Source organism: Desmodus rotundus, chromosome 3 (genome assembly GCF_022682495.2).
Source record: "Desmodus rotundus isolate HL8 chromosome 3, HLdesRot8A.1, whole genome shotgun sequence".
NCBI lineage: Eukaryota > Metazoa > Chordata > Mammalia > Chiroptera > Phyllostomidae > Desmodus > Desmodus rotundus.
Window position 1 is genome coordinate 193,995,477 of NC_071389.1, and position 18,005 is coordinate 194,013,481.

At 57.3% G+C, this 18,005-nt stretch overlaps 1 protein-coding gene across 5 annotated transcripts in view; it reads right to left on the bottom strand.

The window, feature by feature from the left end:
* Window positions 1-9,118, bottom strand: part of TMPRSS6 (transmembrane serine protease 6) — a 36,534-nt gene extending 27,416 nt beyond the window's left edge. For 2 of the 5 annotated variants that reach the window (XM_045186899.2, XM_024579214.3), the window contains exons 1-2: window positions 8,796-8,933; window positions 3,410-3,606 (exon numbers count right to left, since the gene is read on the bottom strand). In XM_045186899.2, the coding sequence (XP_045042834.2) occupies window positions 3,410-3,606; window positions 8,796-8,806 (208 nt within the window). In that variant the 5' untranslated portion in view covers window positions 8,807-8,933. Of the gene's footprint in view, window positions 1-3,409; window positions 3,607-8,795; window positions 8,934-8,960 lie in introns of those variants that run through there. The other 3 variants (XM_053919526.1, XM_045186900.2, XM_045186901.3) reach the window with 2 other exon arrangements.
* Window positions 9,119-18,005: the final 8,887 nt, after the last annotated feature.

Sequence of the window (18,005 nt, forward strand, 5' to 3'; positions counted from 1 at the left end):
CAGCAGCTGATGCAGTGATCAGTCCAGGACATGGACGACCTAAAGGCCAGGAAACCCCACGGGCCCAGGTCAAGTTCACAGGTTACAACCTCTATTCATCCTCCTACTCACCACGTTGTCCAGCTTGCACCCGCTACGTGGAGGACACTAGGAAACCACGACAGGTGGGTCTCCCCATGAGGAGCAGACAGTGGAGAGTAGGTCAGGGGCTAAGAGGCTTCAAGGAGAGTCACGAAGTGCTACTGAGGGGCCATGGCAAAGCAGCCAGGCCCGGCTCAGGGTGGCCCTTCTGCTGAGATGGGAGGACTGGAGTGTAGTCATGAGGAAGGGAGGGAGGAAGGGAGGGAAGTCCTTTCCGGGCAGAAGGAGTAACGTGTGCGAAGGGCCTGAGGCGGAGGCACCGGCTACAACCTGCTGGGCTGGGGCCGCCAGACAGGGGCAACCGGGGGCTGTGACGGAAGCAGGGACGGGTTTCAACCTTTACCAGGTGAGCGAGGGGAGTCATGAAACAGCTAAAAGCAGGATGAGGTCATCAGACTTTTCTTTTGCAAAGACCCCTTCAGCTCTATCTATTCACTTATTCATTCTCCCAACTGACATTTGTGGAGAAGCTACTATGTGCAAGGACCGGCCCAGGGCACCTGGAATATCCCAGTATAACAAGGACAAAACACTACAGAAAACAAACCCCTGCCCTAAAGAGCTTGTAATCTAGCAGCGAACGTGCTACATGACCCGTCAGAGGTGTAAGTGGACGCCAGGGGTGGGGGCGGGCGGCCACGTGAAGGCCAGAGGAGACAGAGGTGGTGTCAGCCACGTGGACGTTCATCTGCAGACAGAGCCACCCCGGCATCGGACCGCACGTGAAAAGGCCCTGGGGCAGGGGCTTGTGGTCTGTGTTTGAGGAGCAGCAGAGTGGGCGAGGGGAAGCAGGAGGAGACAGCTGAGAGGGGCGAGGACTTTGGTTTCACTCCAGGTGAGATGGGAGCCATGGGGATTTTAAGCAGAGGATTTAGATGATTTAATTTGCTCTTGTGTTGAGAGCCGGTTCTAAGGAGGCCAGAGCAGAAGCTGGGAAACCTGCAGGAAGCAAGTGATCCAGGTGAGAGAGACCCAGGCGAGCGAGCGGTGTGGGTGAGAGGTGACAGGGCTGGCCCGGCAACGGCTACGCAGCAGAGAGGGTGAGAAGCAGCTGGAGTCCGATGCTGGAGCCCAGCCACCAACGGGAGTGGGCAGGAGGGCTGGCTTTAGAACAGGCAGCCCTGGTTCACCCTGGGGACAGGGGGGCGGGCGGGCAGAGCAGGTGGGGGCAGCGGAGGGGGGCTTCTAGGGGGCTTTTTTTCTGACTGGTTCCATTTGCTCATTGGAACTGGTGGCAAAGTGGGTGGGGGTGCAGGGGCTTGAGAAGAAAGCATAAAACAGTCACCCAGGGAGCAGGAGAGGGTAAAAAGCCAGGGGAGCACAGTTGGGCAGCATGAGGGACCAGGGCCCATCTGCCTGGGGAAGCCAATCCTTGCCCTCCCCTCTCCTGTCCCTTTCTGGGCCAGGCTGCCGCTCACTCACTTTGGGCTTATGCCTCTCCAGATCAGCAGGGTGCACCCCCTGATTCCTCCGTCCCCTCACCCCGCACCCAGTCCCCGGAGCACAGCTTGGCCCGGCGGGAGGAACCGCTCGCACATCCCCTGAGGTGCCTCCTCTACCCTAACCCCTCTGCAGGGTGGAATTGGCTCCCCCAGCTGAGGCTTCGAGGCCCTCAGCCCCATGGAGCAACCCCCCTGGGGGGCAGTGCGCGGTTTACTGCTGGAGCATAACCAGGAGAAGCTAGACTCATCTGCAAAGACAGACAGTTGACAGGCGAGTTCCTGGCCCTGCAGCCTGGTGCTCTGTGGTTTACCCTGAGGACTCATTATCCCGCAGCCTAAGGGGGCCTCAGCAGCCCCGTGCATTTGGGGTGCTGGCTTCCTGCCGGTGGTGAAGTGCACACAGCTCTCACGCCCTGCCGAAGTGGTTTGGTTCTGAGCGGAATTGCCATCCACTCTGGGTCATGGCAGGAAGACTCACGCCCCACCTGGGCTTCCTAACAGTGTCTGCCTGGAGGCTGGTTCCTACTACCCTGACCTTGACCCCCTCTGGAGCTGGGCCTAGGCTCATCTCCCCATGACTGCTCCACAGTGGCTCCCCCGTCCCTTTCCATGGACCTGCCGTTCCACCATGAGGTCCAGCCAGTAAGAATACTAACTTTTGCCGAGTGTTTAATGGGAAGTCTCTGACCATTAGTCCCTGCCACGCTCCCCAGTGCCCTCGGCTTCCTCTGTCCTGGCACATGCCACGCTTTATGGCGAGGCAGGACTATCCTCAGAGCCCGGGACAGAGCTGGTGTGTAGGAGGTGGTCAGGAACGAATGAACGAGTCTTCTACATGGTACACGGAGCATTTTCACAGCCACGATCTGATTTGGTTCATCCATTATTTTCCATTGCCAAGAGCGGAGGGAGAGATACAGTCCCCATCGGATTCAGAGAAAGAGACAGTAGGTGTTGAGGAGTGTTTATTGAATGAATGAATGAAAGAAAGAAAGAAAGAAAGAAAGAAAGAAAGAAAGAAAGAAAGAAAGAAAGAAAGAAAGAAAGAAGGAAAAGAAAGAAAGAAAGAGTGGACAAATGGACCCAGAATGTGGGCCAGTTGCTTCCAGGGGCTGATCAAGGGCTGCGAGACCACAGAGGGAGGCCTCTCCACTGGGAGAGGCTCTGGGCCACCTGCTCTGGACCCGCAGGCCCCCCTTTCACTGCGTGTTGGATTCCACGTGTGCTGGAGCTGGGGTCTGAAAGCCCTCTGTGTGTGTGGACCACTCCCAGATGCTTGAGCCCTGTGGCCCTCCTCCGCTTCATCCCCATTCATGCTTGGCCCTGGGGACTCAGAGGTGGCAGAGCTGTGGTCCCCACCCTAGAGAAGCTCCTGAGTGGCACTCAAGTGAACAAAAGCACTAATTGGTGCCAGGAACCATGGGCACCACTGGGCCTTCTCCTGCAGAGCCAGCTGGCTCAGAGTCCCAGGGGCAACCCTGGAGGGCTGCAGGCAAGGGGAGGCAATGTTTATACTTCTTGGGCGTGTTCATTCACAAGAACTGGGTGCTGGGCGAGCACTCCTTCCCTAGCTGGTGACAGCTGGAGGCATTTGGCCTGAGTTCCAGGACTCAGAAAATAAGTGCAGCAATCTCCCCTTCCCCCACTTTCCCTCCTTCTCCCTTTTCCCCCACAAAACAAGAAGGGAGACTCAGAGAGAGGAAGTGCTTGCCCAAGATGGGTTGCTGGGCACTGCTGATTTGGAATCCTGGTCTGCTCTGCTGTGTCCCCCACAACCACCCCCAGTTCTTCCTGGGTGCCTTTCCCGGGCGGGCCCACGCCTTTACCTAGGAAATACCAGAGCAGGAACCCCCCTGAAGCCAGCACGACCAGGGTCAGCCACAGAGGCGCCAGGCGGAGGCAGTCCTGGGCCTTTCTCTTGGAGTCCTTAGAGGCCTTGAACACCCCCTCCGGCTCCGCCTCCTCGCCATCGCCGCCATCACCCTGCCCACCAGCCGCCTGGAGGGCCTCGGCCATGGGCATCCTGGCAGGGAGAGAGACCACAGTTGAGAATGGCCTGGCCTTTGCAAGGGAGCCTTTGCTGAATGCCCGCGATGCATGGAAGTAAGGCCGCCTGCCTTTTGGGGTAGGAGGGTCCTATCACCAGGGAGGGAGCCATGATTGAAAGTGGGCACTGGGCCTGCTCGCTCAGGGAGCCGCCACATCAGCCTCTCTGCACTCAGAGGACAGGTGGAGGTTTCCAGGCCTGAACCCTGCCCCCCAGAGGCTGTGCCCACAGATGGAACCAAATAACATGGGGTCCAAACCTGGGGTCCAAACACTGGCCCCGCTTCCCTCCAACCAGGGTGATGCTGTTTGTTCCTCCTGGTTCTCCACAGCAGAGCTTCCCAAAATACCGTTGCAGTCATTTTGCTCAGCCCTCCCCCGGAAGCCCCCCGAGCCAGCGCTGGGCTGGGCCAGGCCCACCCTTCACGGAGTGCTGGCCCTTTGGTCTCCCCACCAGCCCCAAATTCTCTCCGGGGCAGGGGAAGGAGACTGACGCTAACACTCATTTAGTGTCTAAGGAAGACACTGTGCAGCTATCACCTCGCTGGGTCCTCTGGTCACCCAGGGGTGTGGGGACCATCGTGCCCAGGCATTCCCCTTTCCCAGGCCCACTCTGTATGGACACTCTACATGTATCATCCTGCTTAAACCTCCAACCGCCTTTCCAAGTTCTAACCCATTGGACAGAGGAGGAAACTGAGACCCAGAGCGTTTTAGCAATAACTCAGTCCCGGGTTTTCCTGGCCTGGCCCCATTTTCCCAGTGTGACTTGAATATCTAGCACTCACTACCAGCCCTGTTCTACAGATGGAAAAACTGAAGCCCCAAGTGGCTAAGCCACTCGCCCAGCGTCACACAGCAGGTAAGTGGGGAGAGGGGAGGAAGGGGCACATCCAGGTGTCTGATGCCCTGCTCCTGCTCCTTGGCTACTCCTGGATGCTCCCTGTAAGTGAGCCGTTAATTAGCAAATCTCATGAGTAAGTGATAACTGACTGCCACCCCTCTCAGGGCCCTGGGTCTGCAGCCCTATCATCCACCCCTCCACCCCTCCACCCCCAAGCAAACTTCTGAGTACTACCCCGCTTCTCTGGCAGGCTTTCAGAGCAAGGGTCCCGACCACCAAGAAGTGAGTCTCCTCCTCTAAGTCCATAAATGCCTCTGTGGCTTTGAAATGCATCGCCAAATGTGCGGGGGTGGGGGTTCCTTTGGGCTGTATCTTGGGTTTTCCCAAAGTGAGACTCCTCAGTGATGCTCTAACCCCTCCTGGCCACCTCCTGCGTCCCCACTTCCTGCCACTCCTCTTGGCAGTGTTCCCAGTCAAGGGTTTCTGGCATCCAGCCCCAGTGACCGTCTTGAGTGGCCCCTACCCAAAGCAAGGGAGGGAGGGATTCTCAAGTGGGCATGGAATGCCCCTTCACCCCTAACCAGGGGACATCCAGATGTGGGGGGCGGGCCCTCCAGCTTTTATGGGGCTAGGCCAAGGATGGTAAATATGCCAAAATGGGTGGGATAGCGCACCCCCCCCCCCCCGCCCCGTGCGAAACTGGCTGTCCCTGAAAGCTGAGCAGGATGGCCTGAGCAGCGACAGCCCTGTGACAGCCCAGGTCCTCTTCCTCTGTCAGTCTTGGGCCCCTCCCTCTCCCGGGGGGCCACGCCCATTTTACTCTTGACTCTGGATTACGAAGGACCTATTTTGGGAGGACTCACAGCGCTATGGGGACTCAGGGACACTAGAAATGACAATAGTTGACATTTATTGCAACTGTTTCCAGTGCTTTATATGCACTGTTTCATGTAAGCCTTACCCAGACCCTGTGGGGGTAAGTTCTGTCATTGTTTCCATTTTACAGATGGGAAAGTTGAGGCACAGACAGGCTGAACAGCTTGGCCAAAGTCACACAGGCGGTTTGCCGCAGAGCCAGGCTGCAAACCCAAATGGTTTGTCTGCAGAATAACCCCCTGGCCCCTATGATCTACTGCCTCACATATCACCTGGGTACTGAGGGGGAAACTGAGGCTCAGAGAAGGTCATAGGCCCATTAGGGGAGGCAGCAAGAGGAGCACCCAGGGTAAGACACTCAGTAGGCCTTCTCCTGCCTCCCCCCTTCCCCGGGCCAGGCCTGCACTCTGCGGACCTTGCCTCCCTCATAAATGAATGCCCCTCCTTTTCTGTCCAGGAGGACTTTGAACATTACAGGAAAGCCCACTTTCAGAAAACCCGCTGTGTAAAAATCCAAGATTAGACACAGCCCAAAGGTGGGGTGAGGGGTGCTATTCACCTAGGCTCCCCATCACCCCCCATGTGGACTCCTGGGGCAGCCTTCTACCTGGGCTCTCCACCTCCCACCTCTCTTCCAGCACATCCTCCTCCCCATCACCAGATTCCTCCCCCTGCCCCCCCCCCCAGTCATCTACCACTCGGAATCCTCCCAGCCGCCTCCGAACCCTGCCCTGTGGCACCAAGACCTTCCCAGGGCAGGCTGCTGCCCACCCCGCTGTGGCCCTAATTTCACTCTGCAGGCTCAGGCGATGCCACCTCTGTGTAGCCACACCCGCTGCCTAAAGAGCTGTGGGGACCCTTAAAAGCAACTCCAAGGCCTGGCTTTGGGGCCCTGGGCCCTGGGCCCTGGGGAGTAAGCAGCCTCCTCCCCTGGGCAGCCCTTGGTCCAATCAACAATATGCTTGTCTTTTGGCTGTGTCTCTCTCCCGCACAAGGAAGTGGGCTGCGTCTTCTTTGCCCCCGTTCCCTGCAGCACCCAGCTCATGGCCTGCCAGGTTTGTGAATGCTCTGTGAAGGGGTGAACGCACACAGCCCCGGGTCTCCAGACTCCTGGGGCAGTGCTCCCTCCTGATCGTGCTGCCTCCAGGAAGCAGCACTTGGGAGGCTCGGTGCACAGATGGCAGTGCTGGCCGCAGGGCCCTGCATTCAGTGACTGGGCCACCCCATTTTTGTCGAGCACGTCTGCACAATGCCAGGCTCCTTGGGGGATGGAAGGGGCACATTGGTGAGTTCGGGGCCCCATTCTCATCCTCTCAGGGCTGTCAGCCCAGCAGGAGATGAACAACTGGGACGACTGGCAGCTGTGACGATGACCACACCGCTCCTGTCGTTCACTATTATACGGCGACTGGCCCATCGTTTCAGCAGACCAGCCCATCAGAAAAGTCTGTGGCTCTGCCTTCCCCGTGTCCCCAGGGCCCAGGTCTCTCTTGGCACCTCCACGACCAGCCCCCCATCATCTAGGTCAACATTGCCGGTCACCATTGCCGGTCACCTTGACTGCTGCAATAACAGCCAGCCGGCTGACCGCCCACGTAGCAAAGCGCCACACAGCCGCCGGGGTGGTCTTTTCACCAGGTGCCCATCCGCCTAGAACAGAGCCCAACGTCCTATCACAGCCCACCAAGGCCCACTGTGATTCGGCCCTTGCTTTCTCTCTGTCCTCTCCCTCCCTCTGCCGCAGCCCCACCCTGCTCCTTGCCAAACCATCAACATATCAAGCACATGCCACTTCACAGGGCCTTCGCCCTTGCTGTTCCCACCACCGGCAACGCTTTTCCTGAACTCTGCCTCGTGGCCTGTTCCTACACCACCTTCGAGTCTTTGCTCAAATGTTACCTCTTTCTCCTGAGGCCCTCCCTGACCACGCCTCTCTCTGTAGCATTTGTCCTCACAGTGCTTCGAGACCTGAATTGCATGAGATGCTTGTGGGTCCTTTGTCTGTCCCCTCCCCGCCTATGAGCTGCAAGGAAGCGGGGGCTTGGTTCTGTTCATCGCCGTGTGCCCTGCTCCAAGAGCAGAACTCGGCACTCCGTAATTTTAGTTGAATGAATGAATGCCAAGCCCCTCGTTTCTTCCCATACAGCTCCAAGGGGCTGTGTGCACATGTGGCCGGGCCAACTTCTCCTGTCTTGTTTCTCCCCATGCCTTCTTTTTCCCATCATACCTCAGTGACATCGGACTTCACAGTTATCTATTCCCATAATGAATATGGCAGAGCACAGCATAGATGGGTTCTTGAACACTGGAATTTTTGTTACTGCCTAGCTTTCCCACGCACCCTTCATTCTGCCTAGGCTGTCCACCTCCTGGCCTGGCCAGCTCTTAGATGGCCCCTTCACACCTCAGCTCAGCTCTCACCTCCTCCTGGAAGCCCTCCCATAGTGCCTCAGGAGAGGCAGATGCCCCTCTGAAGTGTCCTGGACCATCTCCATCAGTGAGCAGTTTACTTTGGGGGACATTCCTCTGTCCCACTGACAGTGAGCCCCTGGCAGAAAGGACTGGGTGTACCCCAATTGCCACAGGGGCCTGAGGCTTGTCCCTGGATTTGAATATCTGGACCCTACCCTGAAACCTGCTCCTCTCTCTCTCCTGCCCTTCTGACCATGGGAGGGTCCTCGGTCTGCCCGCTGGAGGCTGAGCCCCAGCCCTGTGCTGGGCAATGCCACAAACCACAGCTCACCTCAGCCTCCGGCTGCCTGGGGTGCTGGCCTTGCTGCTTCTATTTAATGGCTGGGGAAGCGAAGTAGAGAGAGGTGAAGTTACTCACCCCAGGTCTCTCAGCATGGCAGGCAGAGCAGGGCAGAGCTGGAGTTCTGATCTACAGCCTTCCAGGGAGGCTGTTTGGGCCTAGAGTACCATTCCCTGCTCCGAGCTGCTGTGGCCGTGTGTCCCCAATGTGGGGGCACAGGTGAATGTCCCTTCCACACACACAAATACACACACACGTACACAGACTCACGGAGCAACAGAGGTACACCCCCCCATCTATGGCACAGATCCATAGATGCACACTCCTACTTCATAAACACTTATGAACATGCTGCGTGTACACACGCCAGCTCCAAACTCTGAGCCTAGCAGCTAAGGGTCCCCTGTTTAATGCAGTGTGGGACTCTGGGCCCGTCTTCCACACTGTGCAGCCCAGGTGGGGGGCCTGGGTATGGAGAAGGCAGCATGTCCAGTCCTGCAGAGTAAAGGTGGGTGCTCAGCGGCAAATCAGGCCTCTCCTCTGCCTGTCCCTGCCCCAGAATCCACCAGCCCCACCTGAGCCCAGGCCTCCCAGCACCTGGAACCTGCAGCTCCCCCACTGCCCCTGGGCTGCCCATGCCCCTGGCCTAGCTCCACCCCGCACTGCCCCAGCCCCAGCTCTAGGGGCCCTTCACCTTCTGCTCATGCGGTCACTCTCCGGCCGATGAGGCCCTGCAGACCTGGCCTCACAGCAGGGTGGACAGCTCAACTTCCAGGGAGTCAGGCCCAGCTCTCAGGGTGGACACTGTCACCAGGTCATTCATAGGTCCTGGTTCCCTCCCCTGGGGGCCCCCACTTACCTTTGGGAGTGGCAAGTGACTGCCCGGCCTGCACGCAGACCTCACAGCCTCTGTTTTTCCAGGCCAAGGTCTCCCCGCCCCCACCTGGCCAGCTGGGGCTGGATCAATGGCCCAGAGCCATGGCCTGGGTGTCCGGCCCTTGTCCTCTGCGGCCTGTGACCCCAGGCTCCATGGGCTGCTGCCCCGTTCAGGACCTGCTCTGTGCCGGCACTCAGGTAAACAGTCCAGAGGCTGGAGGCAGGCAGTGCCCGCCCCGCCCTGCCCCGCCCCGCTGCAGGCACCCTGGAGGAGATCTGAGCTGTCCCCCGAGGCCCGTTGCCTGGTGACATTCCTGCCTGGTTACAGCCCCTGGTCCCCTAGAGCATGAGGTGGGGGTGGCAAGGCCTGGGGGCTAAGCTGAGGGGCCTGAATGGTGCACTCAGGGGTGCACACAGGTCTCCAAACCTGCACAGGTGAGATCAGAGGAGCCAGTGGCCCCAGAGAGAGAAGGAGGCAGGGCCCATGTGGTCCCGGCACAGGAGAGAAGCGAGCAGCCAATGGAGTAGGGGGTGGGAATTGATGCTCTTTTCAGTTTAGCTGGCAATTATTTGAATTTCTACCTGATTCTATAGAGCTGTGCTGTCCATTTCGGGGGCACTGGCCCCACAGGGCTCTCGAGCAGCTGGGACACAGCCGTCTGGACTGAGATGTGCCGCACAGTTCAGACACACACCAGGCGCGAAGACACAGTGCAGAGAATGGAGAGTACCTCAGAAAGGGTGGTTTGGCCTTGATTACGTATTGGCTCTGTTGGGTCAAATAAAACAGATTCCTTCCACCTGCTTGGTTTCATACTCCAGTGCGACTACTGGAACACTGAATTCACAAGAGTGGCAACAAGTAGCACACTGAGACTCACAAGTGCGAATTGCATGCTAGTGGGCGAAGCTGTGGTAGAGGGTAGGGGCGGTGGGGCTGACCCCACATGCTCCAAAGCACGTGGTGGGCACCGGGGTTTTCTGGGTGTGTACAGGCTGATCAGTGTTTGTCCCAGTGAGGAAGCTGCACACCTGAGACCCTGTGTGCTGTGGCATGTGGGTCCCAGCATGTGTGTGCACGTGTGAGGTGCATGTGTGTGCCCAGTGTGTGCACAGAGTTTCGGGTGAAGGCAAGGAAGGCCTCCTATGCAACACCTACCATGCGGCACCTCACACGTGTCACACACACGCATGTGCATGCTCCTGCATGTGCTCTGTAAGGAGCCCGCTGAGTGCAAATGTCAGGGGTCCAAGGGGCCCACGTGTGGCCAGAGGTGTGTCCATCAGAAGTGAGGCATCTGGGCCTGAGCTCTGTGCAGCTGGACAGTCTGAAAAGCAGATCTTGCACAATCAATGTCCTCTGTACTTGTCACCTGGCTGGTCATTGATCAATCTATCGGCCACAGCCTGGGGGGAGGAGCTGACATGGGGCAGCCGCAAATTGCGGAGGAGGGCATTTGAAGCCTGGGCACGGGGACCACCTCCCCAGGAGCTTGGAGAGCTTCAGGCAGAAGGCAGTAGGCCCCTGAGAGAGGACTTCCTCCTATCGGCAGGGTGACCGTGTGGCCTGGATGCCATGTCACCACAGCAGAGGGACCTGTTCCCACACAGACAGGGGACGAAGACCTCCCTGTTCTCTGGGAGCCTGCATTCCACACTAACGCTGGGCCCCTGGGTCTCCAGAAAGGCCCTGAAGGCTTGGCCGGTGAGGCTGGGAGGCCAGGCCTTAGTGTAGCCACCACACACAGGTGACAAGGATCCTGCCAGGGGTTGGAGAGTGAGAGGATGTGCCCAGAATCTCGGTCCCTCCACCTGTTGGTGACCCTCTACCTGTTGGTGACCTGGCAAGACCTGTCACCTCCCCAAGCTGCCCTCTCATCACTGTGGAGGGGGAGGATGATGCTGGGCTGTTGAAGGCCCAGCACATGGGAAGTCTTTACACCAGGGGAGCTGCCTTTCTTTACTTTAAGGTCTGGGTGGAGTTGGGGGTGGGGGTGGGCAGCTGTGCCCTCCCCCCACTCCACAGCAGGCTTGTGAGAATGGGCAGCAGGTCCCGGCTGAGGCTGTGGAGACCGCTTCACAGCCAGGTGCTGCGCCCTGCGCTTCACGGGTTATTTCCTTCGTTTCTCACAGCAGCCCTTGCGTCGGTGCCGTTTTTAGCTGCAATGTACAGAAAGCCAACCCTCCTGAAATGCGAGCTCATAGCTCCGGTTTATTAATTACACAAGCCTGTGTGAAGTGCCTACGACATGTTGGGCCTGGCCATCCACAGTCCCACTTCCTGCGGCATCCTAAAGACGAGCAGACACGCAGAAGGAGGCCGGACCTCAGCTCCGGAGGCACAAAAACGGTGCTTGTGATGTGTTGCACTGTGTCCCCCAAGTTCTTATGTGGCCGTCCTAACCCCCAGCCCCTTTGGCTGGGACCTTGTTTGGAGATGGGGTTGCTGCAGATGCAATGCATTACAATGAGGCCACACTGGAGCAGGGTGGGCCCTCAAACTGGTGACCGACACCCCGATAAAAGGGAAACTCAGAGACCGACACGCACACAGGGAGAAGGCCCCGTGAAGGCGGAGGCAGAGATCGGGGTGACACTCCTACAGCCCAGGAACCCCAAAGACGGCCAGCAAACCTCCAGCCAGTAGAAAGAGGCATGGAATAGACTCTCCCTCACAACGTTCAGAAAGAGCCAACCCGGCCGCCACCTTGATCTTGGACTTCTTGCCTCCAGAACTGTGAGATAATGAACTTCTGTGGCTGAAGCCCCTCGGCTTGTAGTGCTTTGTTACCCAGCGAACTAACACAGTGCTGACTGTACCTTCAGCTGGATGCCGTGCCAAGGCCTGTGTGCGCACCCCGCTTCCTCCCGGGCTACACACAGCAGGTACTGACGCCGGTCCACCGAAGAGGCGGAAGTGCCACAACGGCTGCATTTTTATCAGGCCTCAGCCAGGGCCACATCTTCAGCTCCCTCCTCACCCCTGGACTGTGAGCCCCATGAAGACAAAGTCCTGCCTGTCTTGTCCCCTGCTGGGTGCCAGCCTAGAACGGCCCCCGGCACACGGGACAAACACGGGTTGAACGCACTAATAACAGGCGCTGCTGACCCCTCCTATAGTCATACAGTAAGGCCTTCAAGCTCTGAGGCCCACACTGGGCTCTTCACAGTGATGCCTCAGTCCAGGCTGCGGAGTGACGTGTCCCCACTCAGCTGAAGAAGAGACCAAGGTTCCGAGAGGCGAGGGTGACCTGCCCCAGGTCCCACAGCCCATTGCGAGTGGAACAGGGACTCCATTCTCTTCTCTTCGCTGGGAGGTGCACCTGTTGCCTGGGCTGCTGTAACAAATAACCGCAAACCAGGAGGCTTCACACACTGTCGGCAGGTCCATTCCGGGCTCTAGGAAAGAACCCTTCCTGGTCTTCTGCCAGCTTCTGGAGTTGCCGGTGGTCCGCGGCTTCCCGGCTTGCAGAAGTGTCCCTTCACCTCTGCCCCCGCCTCCCCTGTGGGCCTGGGTCTCTGTGCCCAGTCTCCCTCATCTCTTAAGGACACCAGTCGTATGGGATCACGCTATCCACTATGGCCTCATCTTACCTTGCTTCTGTTTGCTGAGACCCTATGTCCAAATAAGGTCAGTGCCACAGGTTCCAGGTTTTGGGGGGGACACTATCTGATCTAGTACGGGGGGAGGGAGTAGAACTATTCCAGGAGATCAGGGTGAGAGACCATGGAGAGCTTCCTGCCCTAGTCGGCCTACCCTGTGGGCCCGCCAAGCCTCAGAGCTCAAGGCAGCCATCGTTGGGGCCCTGAGGGTTGAGGATGCAGCCCAGCCTGGAGAAGGTTCTCTGCAGGCCAAGCATCTCTCTGAAACCCTCTGGGGAAGAGGCTCAGGAGCTGTGGTGAGGGACTTGGGGGGCAGGCTCCATGGGTCCCAGCCAGACACTGTCTGGACAGGCAGAGTCTGGGAGGGCTGGGCCCCTGGGCTCCAAGGCAGTGTATTAGTTTCCTAGGACTGTCCTAACAAAAAGCCTCCCACAGGTGGATTAAAACTACAGAAATGTATTGTCTCACAGTTCTGGAGGGTAGAAGTCCAAGATCAAGGTGTCAGCAGGACTGTGTTCTCTGCAAAGCTGCCAGGGAAGGATCCTTCCTGCCTCCTCTTCACCGTGGCATGGGTGGCAATCCTTGGCATTCCTTGGCTTGTGGCAGCTTAATGTCAATCCATCCCTGCCTCAGTGGTCACATGGCCATACCCATGAGACCATGGCACATGGTCTCAGTGTTTCCTCCCCACTGCTCACAGAGGCACGGGTCATAGGTCATATTGGATTAGAGGCTGCCCTAATAGCCTCATCTTATTTGCATCTGCAAAGACCCCTGTTTCCAAATAAGGCCACATTCCTAGGTGGGAGGGACAGTTAGGCCTTGAACTTGTCTTGGGGGGTACAAAATTCATCCCATTACAGGCAGGGTGAGGGGGGTGAGGACAGGTGGTTGTTGGCAACGCGTGGACGGCAGGCTGCTCTTTCAAAGGGCCATGTAACCCTGGGTCCTCGAGTCACTTCCGAAGTGTGTCACACCTCCCAGAGTCCCCTCATCAGAGATTTGTCCCTTTCAGTGCTCAGATCCGCTAGGGAGAGTCTCATCTTAAACCTGCAGGCGCTGAGACTTGGGGAAGACAGACAGTGAGGAGCGAGAGGATGGAGAGGGAAGGGGGGCAGCCCCGCCCAAACTGCCTCACCAGGCCAGCGGAGAGCATCGGAGGCAAGCCAGCAAGCCAGCTGCATCCACACCTGCAGCCGTGGTCACGCCCGATCCCCGCCAGTCCTGCCTCTTTCGAGTACTTTACATACACTCGCATCTTTAATCCTCACAACTGCCCAGGTACTTCCCCTATCTTACAGGAGAGAAACCTGGGGCACAGAGACATCTAGGCATCAGCCCTGGGGCACAGCTGGCAGTCAGCAGAAGCAGGACCTGGTCCAGGCCACCAAGGTCCAGAGTCCATGCTTCTACCACCACACCAGCTGCCCCACAGGGATCGCACAGCCCTCAGGGTGGGGCAGAGGGCGGTCTGTCCACCACGGGATCCCCTGCGTGGAGCACTGTGACCTGCACCTAATAGGCCCTCGGCAAACTCCTGTTGAGGGAATGAGGAATGAAGGGATGAATCTCTAAGAATTCCTCGCTCTTCTGAGGGCCATCCTCTACCAACTACACCCCCAATCTGCTGAGCTGGTCTGAGCGCCTCTGGCTCAAGTCCCGGATCGCACTCTCCCTCCGAAAGTTAGGCGGCTTCTTCAGAGCCTTCCCAGGCCGGGCCTTTCCAATAAAGGCTCTGAGCGATTTTCTTCCGAAAGGTAGGGTGTGGCTGTCAATTTTCTTCTCTATGTCCTCCGTGGTCACTCCCTCCCCCACCAAGCTGAGGACCTTGCAGACTAGGCAGTCATCGGACTCCTCTGTGGCCAGCGCCCAGCCTGTGTCCCACCAGCTCCTCCCTCCCCTCTGCGTCCTGCCTTCCTGGAATTGTAGGCTGGGCACCCCCCACCCCCCGCAGCATCTCTCTCCCCACTCAGCACTTCCTGCCTTGCGTTCCCACAGCCCTGAACACCGCCACTGCTCCCCCGACGCTGTGACGGGAGCGGAGTGTGTCATACCTGTGGTGGTGGAAAATGTCTCTGAGCAAGCCAGCAAGGGGATGTCCCCAGGCTGTCACAGGGGCCAGGCTGAGGCCGCTGGTGCTAAGCTTCAGTTTAATCAACAACCCAACACCCACCCCTCGTCCCCAGTGACAGTGGCCATGAGACAGTAGGATGTAGGGGTGAGCATGCAGGGTTCCAGTCCTCCCCTCCCAGCCCCTGAACCCACTGTGTGGCCTGGGACGCGGCGCCCTCGTCTCACGGGGCCTCCTGTCGCCTCCTGTCTTCTTCAGTGACGCAGGACTCAGAATCTCTGCCATGCTTGTCTTGCTAGGTCGCTGGAAGATTTCATGAGACTCTACACCTGCACACCCTTTAAAAGCTATGAAGAACTTGCCCCTGCGAATGCTGAAGACTGCCTTCGTCAAATCCTTGCCCCACCGTGTTCCAGCCGGATGCCCTGCGCAAGCCATTGACCACTCTTTGCCTTTGCCGCCTTCTCATCTGGAAAATGAAGAACAGCCCCGCCCCCCTCTGTTCTGGCACCGTTGAAGAGATGGAGGGAGTTAGTAGCGATACTTAGCACAGAGCCCAAGGCACACCACTTTCTGTAAATGCAGCTCTGGAAGAAACCCTGACGGACTGAAAACTTTCCACTGTGGCCTTCGCAGGCCTTGTCCCCATAGCTGTCCCTCCCCCACGGCCTGTTGATAAAATCCAAACTGCCAAACAGTGGCTGCTAATCTGCAAGAACAATTCCTTCCCTCTCCCAAGAACCATCCTCAACCAACTATTCCCAAAACTGGCTGGACTCTGACGAGACCCTTCCACTAAAGGCCCAAACAACACGCCACCCTCCTCCCCTGAGTCAGAGGCTCCTGCAGAGTCTTCTCGCGCCTGGGGTTTCTGAAGACAGATTTGTGCTGATGTGGTCTGGTTGATTTTCTGCCACAACTATTATTATCTCTCCTGTATCCCCAGAATCTAGCACAGGGCCTGGCCCACCTCACAGCAGGTGGCTTTCACCGAGGAAATTCAGAAGGGAGCCGGAGGAGGCAGTAACCAACCCCGCTTGGGACGCATCGAAGGGCCTCCCAGAAGCAGAGGTGCTTGAGTGGGGTCCTGAGGGATGTGTAGGAGTCTGGGAGCAGATTGTTTGGGTGTCAGGACGACTTCAAACCCAAGCACCAACAGATGTCAAGCTAAATGAGCCAACTATGGTCCCTGCCCTCGTCCCTCGCCTCCCACTCTTGAAGTGAAATACGTGTAAACCCGGCCACAAGCCACATTTCGTGTGGCACCTGAAACCACGTAATATCAGTGCTAAGAAAACACTTAGAAATCATGTCATCTGACTACCCCATTCACAGATGGGAAGACTGAGGCACGAGAGCAGAGGCGCCCTGCCCGAGGCCCCTCAATCGTGGACTCACATTAGGGAGTCCAGCTCTTGTCCTGAAGACAACAGGGAATCACTGCGGAGTTAAGCAAGGGTGTGGCATGGCCAGAGCAAGACCACCCTGGCAGGGCTCAGAGGTGGGGGGGCTAGAGGGGACACGTGGACCAAGGAGGAGGACGAGCAGGGGTCCGACCCAGAGGTGATGCTGCCAGGCCACAGGCGTGGGGATGGTTTCAGCCACCATGCCAGTGATGGAATGTGAGCTGCTTTTAATCTCTTTAATGGGTTGCCAGTAAGTTTAGAGTGGAATTTTGCTTCTTTTTTTTTTCATTAATGTAATTGTCTCATGTATACAAAGGGCCAAAAATTCTGGAACCACACGTACCTGAATTTGGACCTTGGCCGTACCGACCATCAGCTGCATGTCTTAACCTCCCTGGGCCTCAGTTTCCTCCTAATCTGCCAAATGTGAGCACGGCACCTGCTTCACGGTGCGCATTGCAGGTGATGGGAGGCGACGCTTGGGACATGCCTGGCACAGCGCCTGAACGTAAATATTAGTTTTCTCATCCCTTTCTAAGGCGCTTCTTGGCTGTTTTGAGAGTCGTCTGGAATGTCAATAATCAGGAGGACAGTGATGGGCTATTCATCCTAGTCATGGTCTGTTTTCACAGTTCTCCGGGTAGCTGGGCGCTGGAAGCTGCTTGGAAAGGGGGCCAGAGGTGTGGTGATGGGGGTGGAGATCAGCGATGCTGGAGGATCGGGGTGTTGGGGCAACAATTACTGTTCAAGACACTGGGGACCTGAGAGGCTGAAAGCCCCGCCCCCTCTCCTCCCTTGGCTCTTATCCCCCAATCTGCCCCAGCTGCCTCCTGCTTCCCGCTCCGCACCTGCTGGTCCCCGGCCTTAGGCTGCCTGGTCCCCAGCTGGTGCTGCTCCTCTCCCCTGCAATCTGAGCCTGCAGGTCTGTCTCTCCTTTACTCCTTCCACCACCCCCTCCTTGTTCCAGCTCCCAAGACCCACAGTCTCTTGCACTCGGGACCATCACAACATCTCTACCAGGTGTGAGGTGGCCCCTTAATCTGCTCACTGCCAGCTCGGGTCTCTCATCAGAAATGGTGGAGCCAGCTGGGTTCCCTGGGCCTGCCTGTCATGGTCCCCTCTCAGCTTTCCAGCCCCCGTCATCTCATTTCCCACCTGGAAATTCTGAGTCTCTGTTGTGGAAGGAACCTGAGGGATTATCTGGTCCAGAGGCATCACCAGCTATGATCATTCCGGACCTGCCTACAGAATCCAAAGCTGCACCTAAGCTCCGGAGGCTGGGGGGGGGCGGGGCGCGGCTATGGTCAGTCCACAACGTCTGCCGTGCACCGGCGCAGTCCGTCAGCGGTCTGCCTCGAGTGCAGTGTTCCGAGTGCCAGATGTCGCCGTCCACCATCCGTCCAACTTTTCAGAGTCGAGGGTTCTGAAAAAGTAAAAATAAATAAATAATGTACATATACTTCCCAAGCATCATCTCTCCTCCCCTGAAAAGGCCCCTGCGAGGCCAGTGCTATGGTGCACATTTTGCAGAGTGGGTCCACGGAAGTTAAGGCGCACAGCTGATGGTTGGTACAGGCAAGGTTCATAGAAGTCAAGTGCAGTATTTTCCCATGAGACCGTGTCAGATGATGCCTGGACACAGGATAAGGTAAATCTGACTTTTCTTCGTGGAACTGATATGTCCTTTACAATCCTTCTGCTTTTCCTCAAGAAGGAGTCTCTGTTTAGTGCCGGCGTGTCTTCAACAGCTTCACGACACTTGGTAATCTCCCCTTTAAACTAAGAGACAGAGGAGATTCCCAGCAGGCAAAGAATTAAAACATGTTTTGTTGTATTTCTTTTTACAGTTACCTTTTATTTATAGTGACTATCAGCTCTCCATTCACAGAAGCAATATAAAGATTTTCCATTAAATAAAAGGGTTTAACCAAAACTGCAAACTGACTTA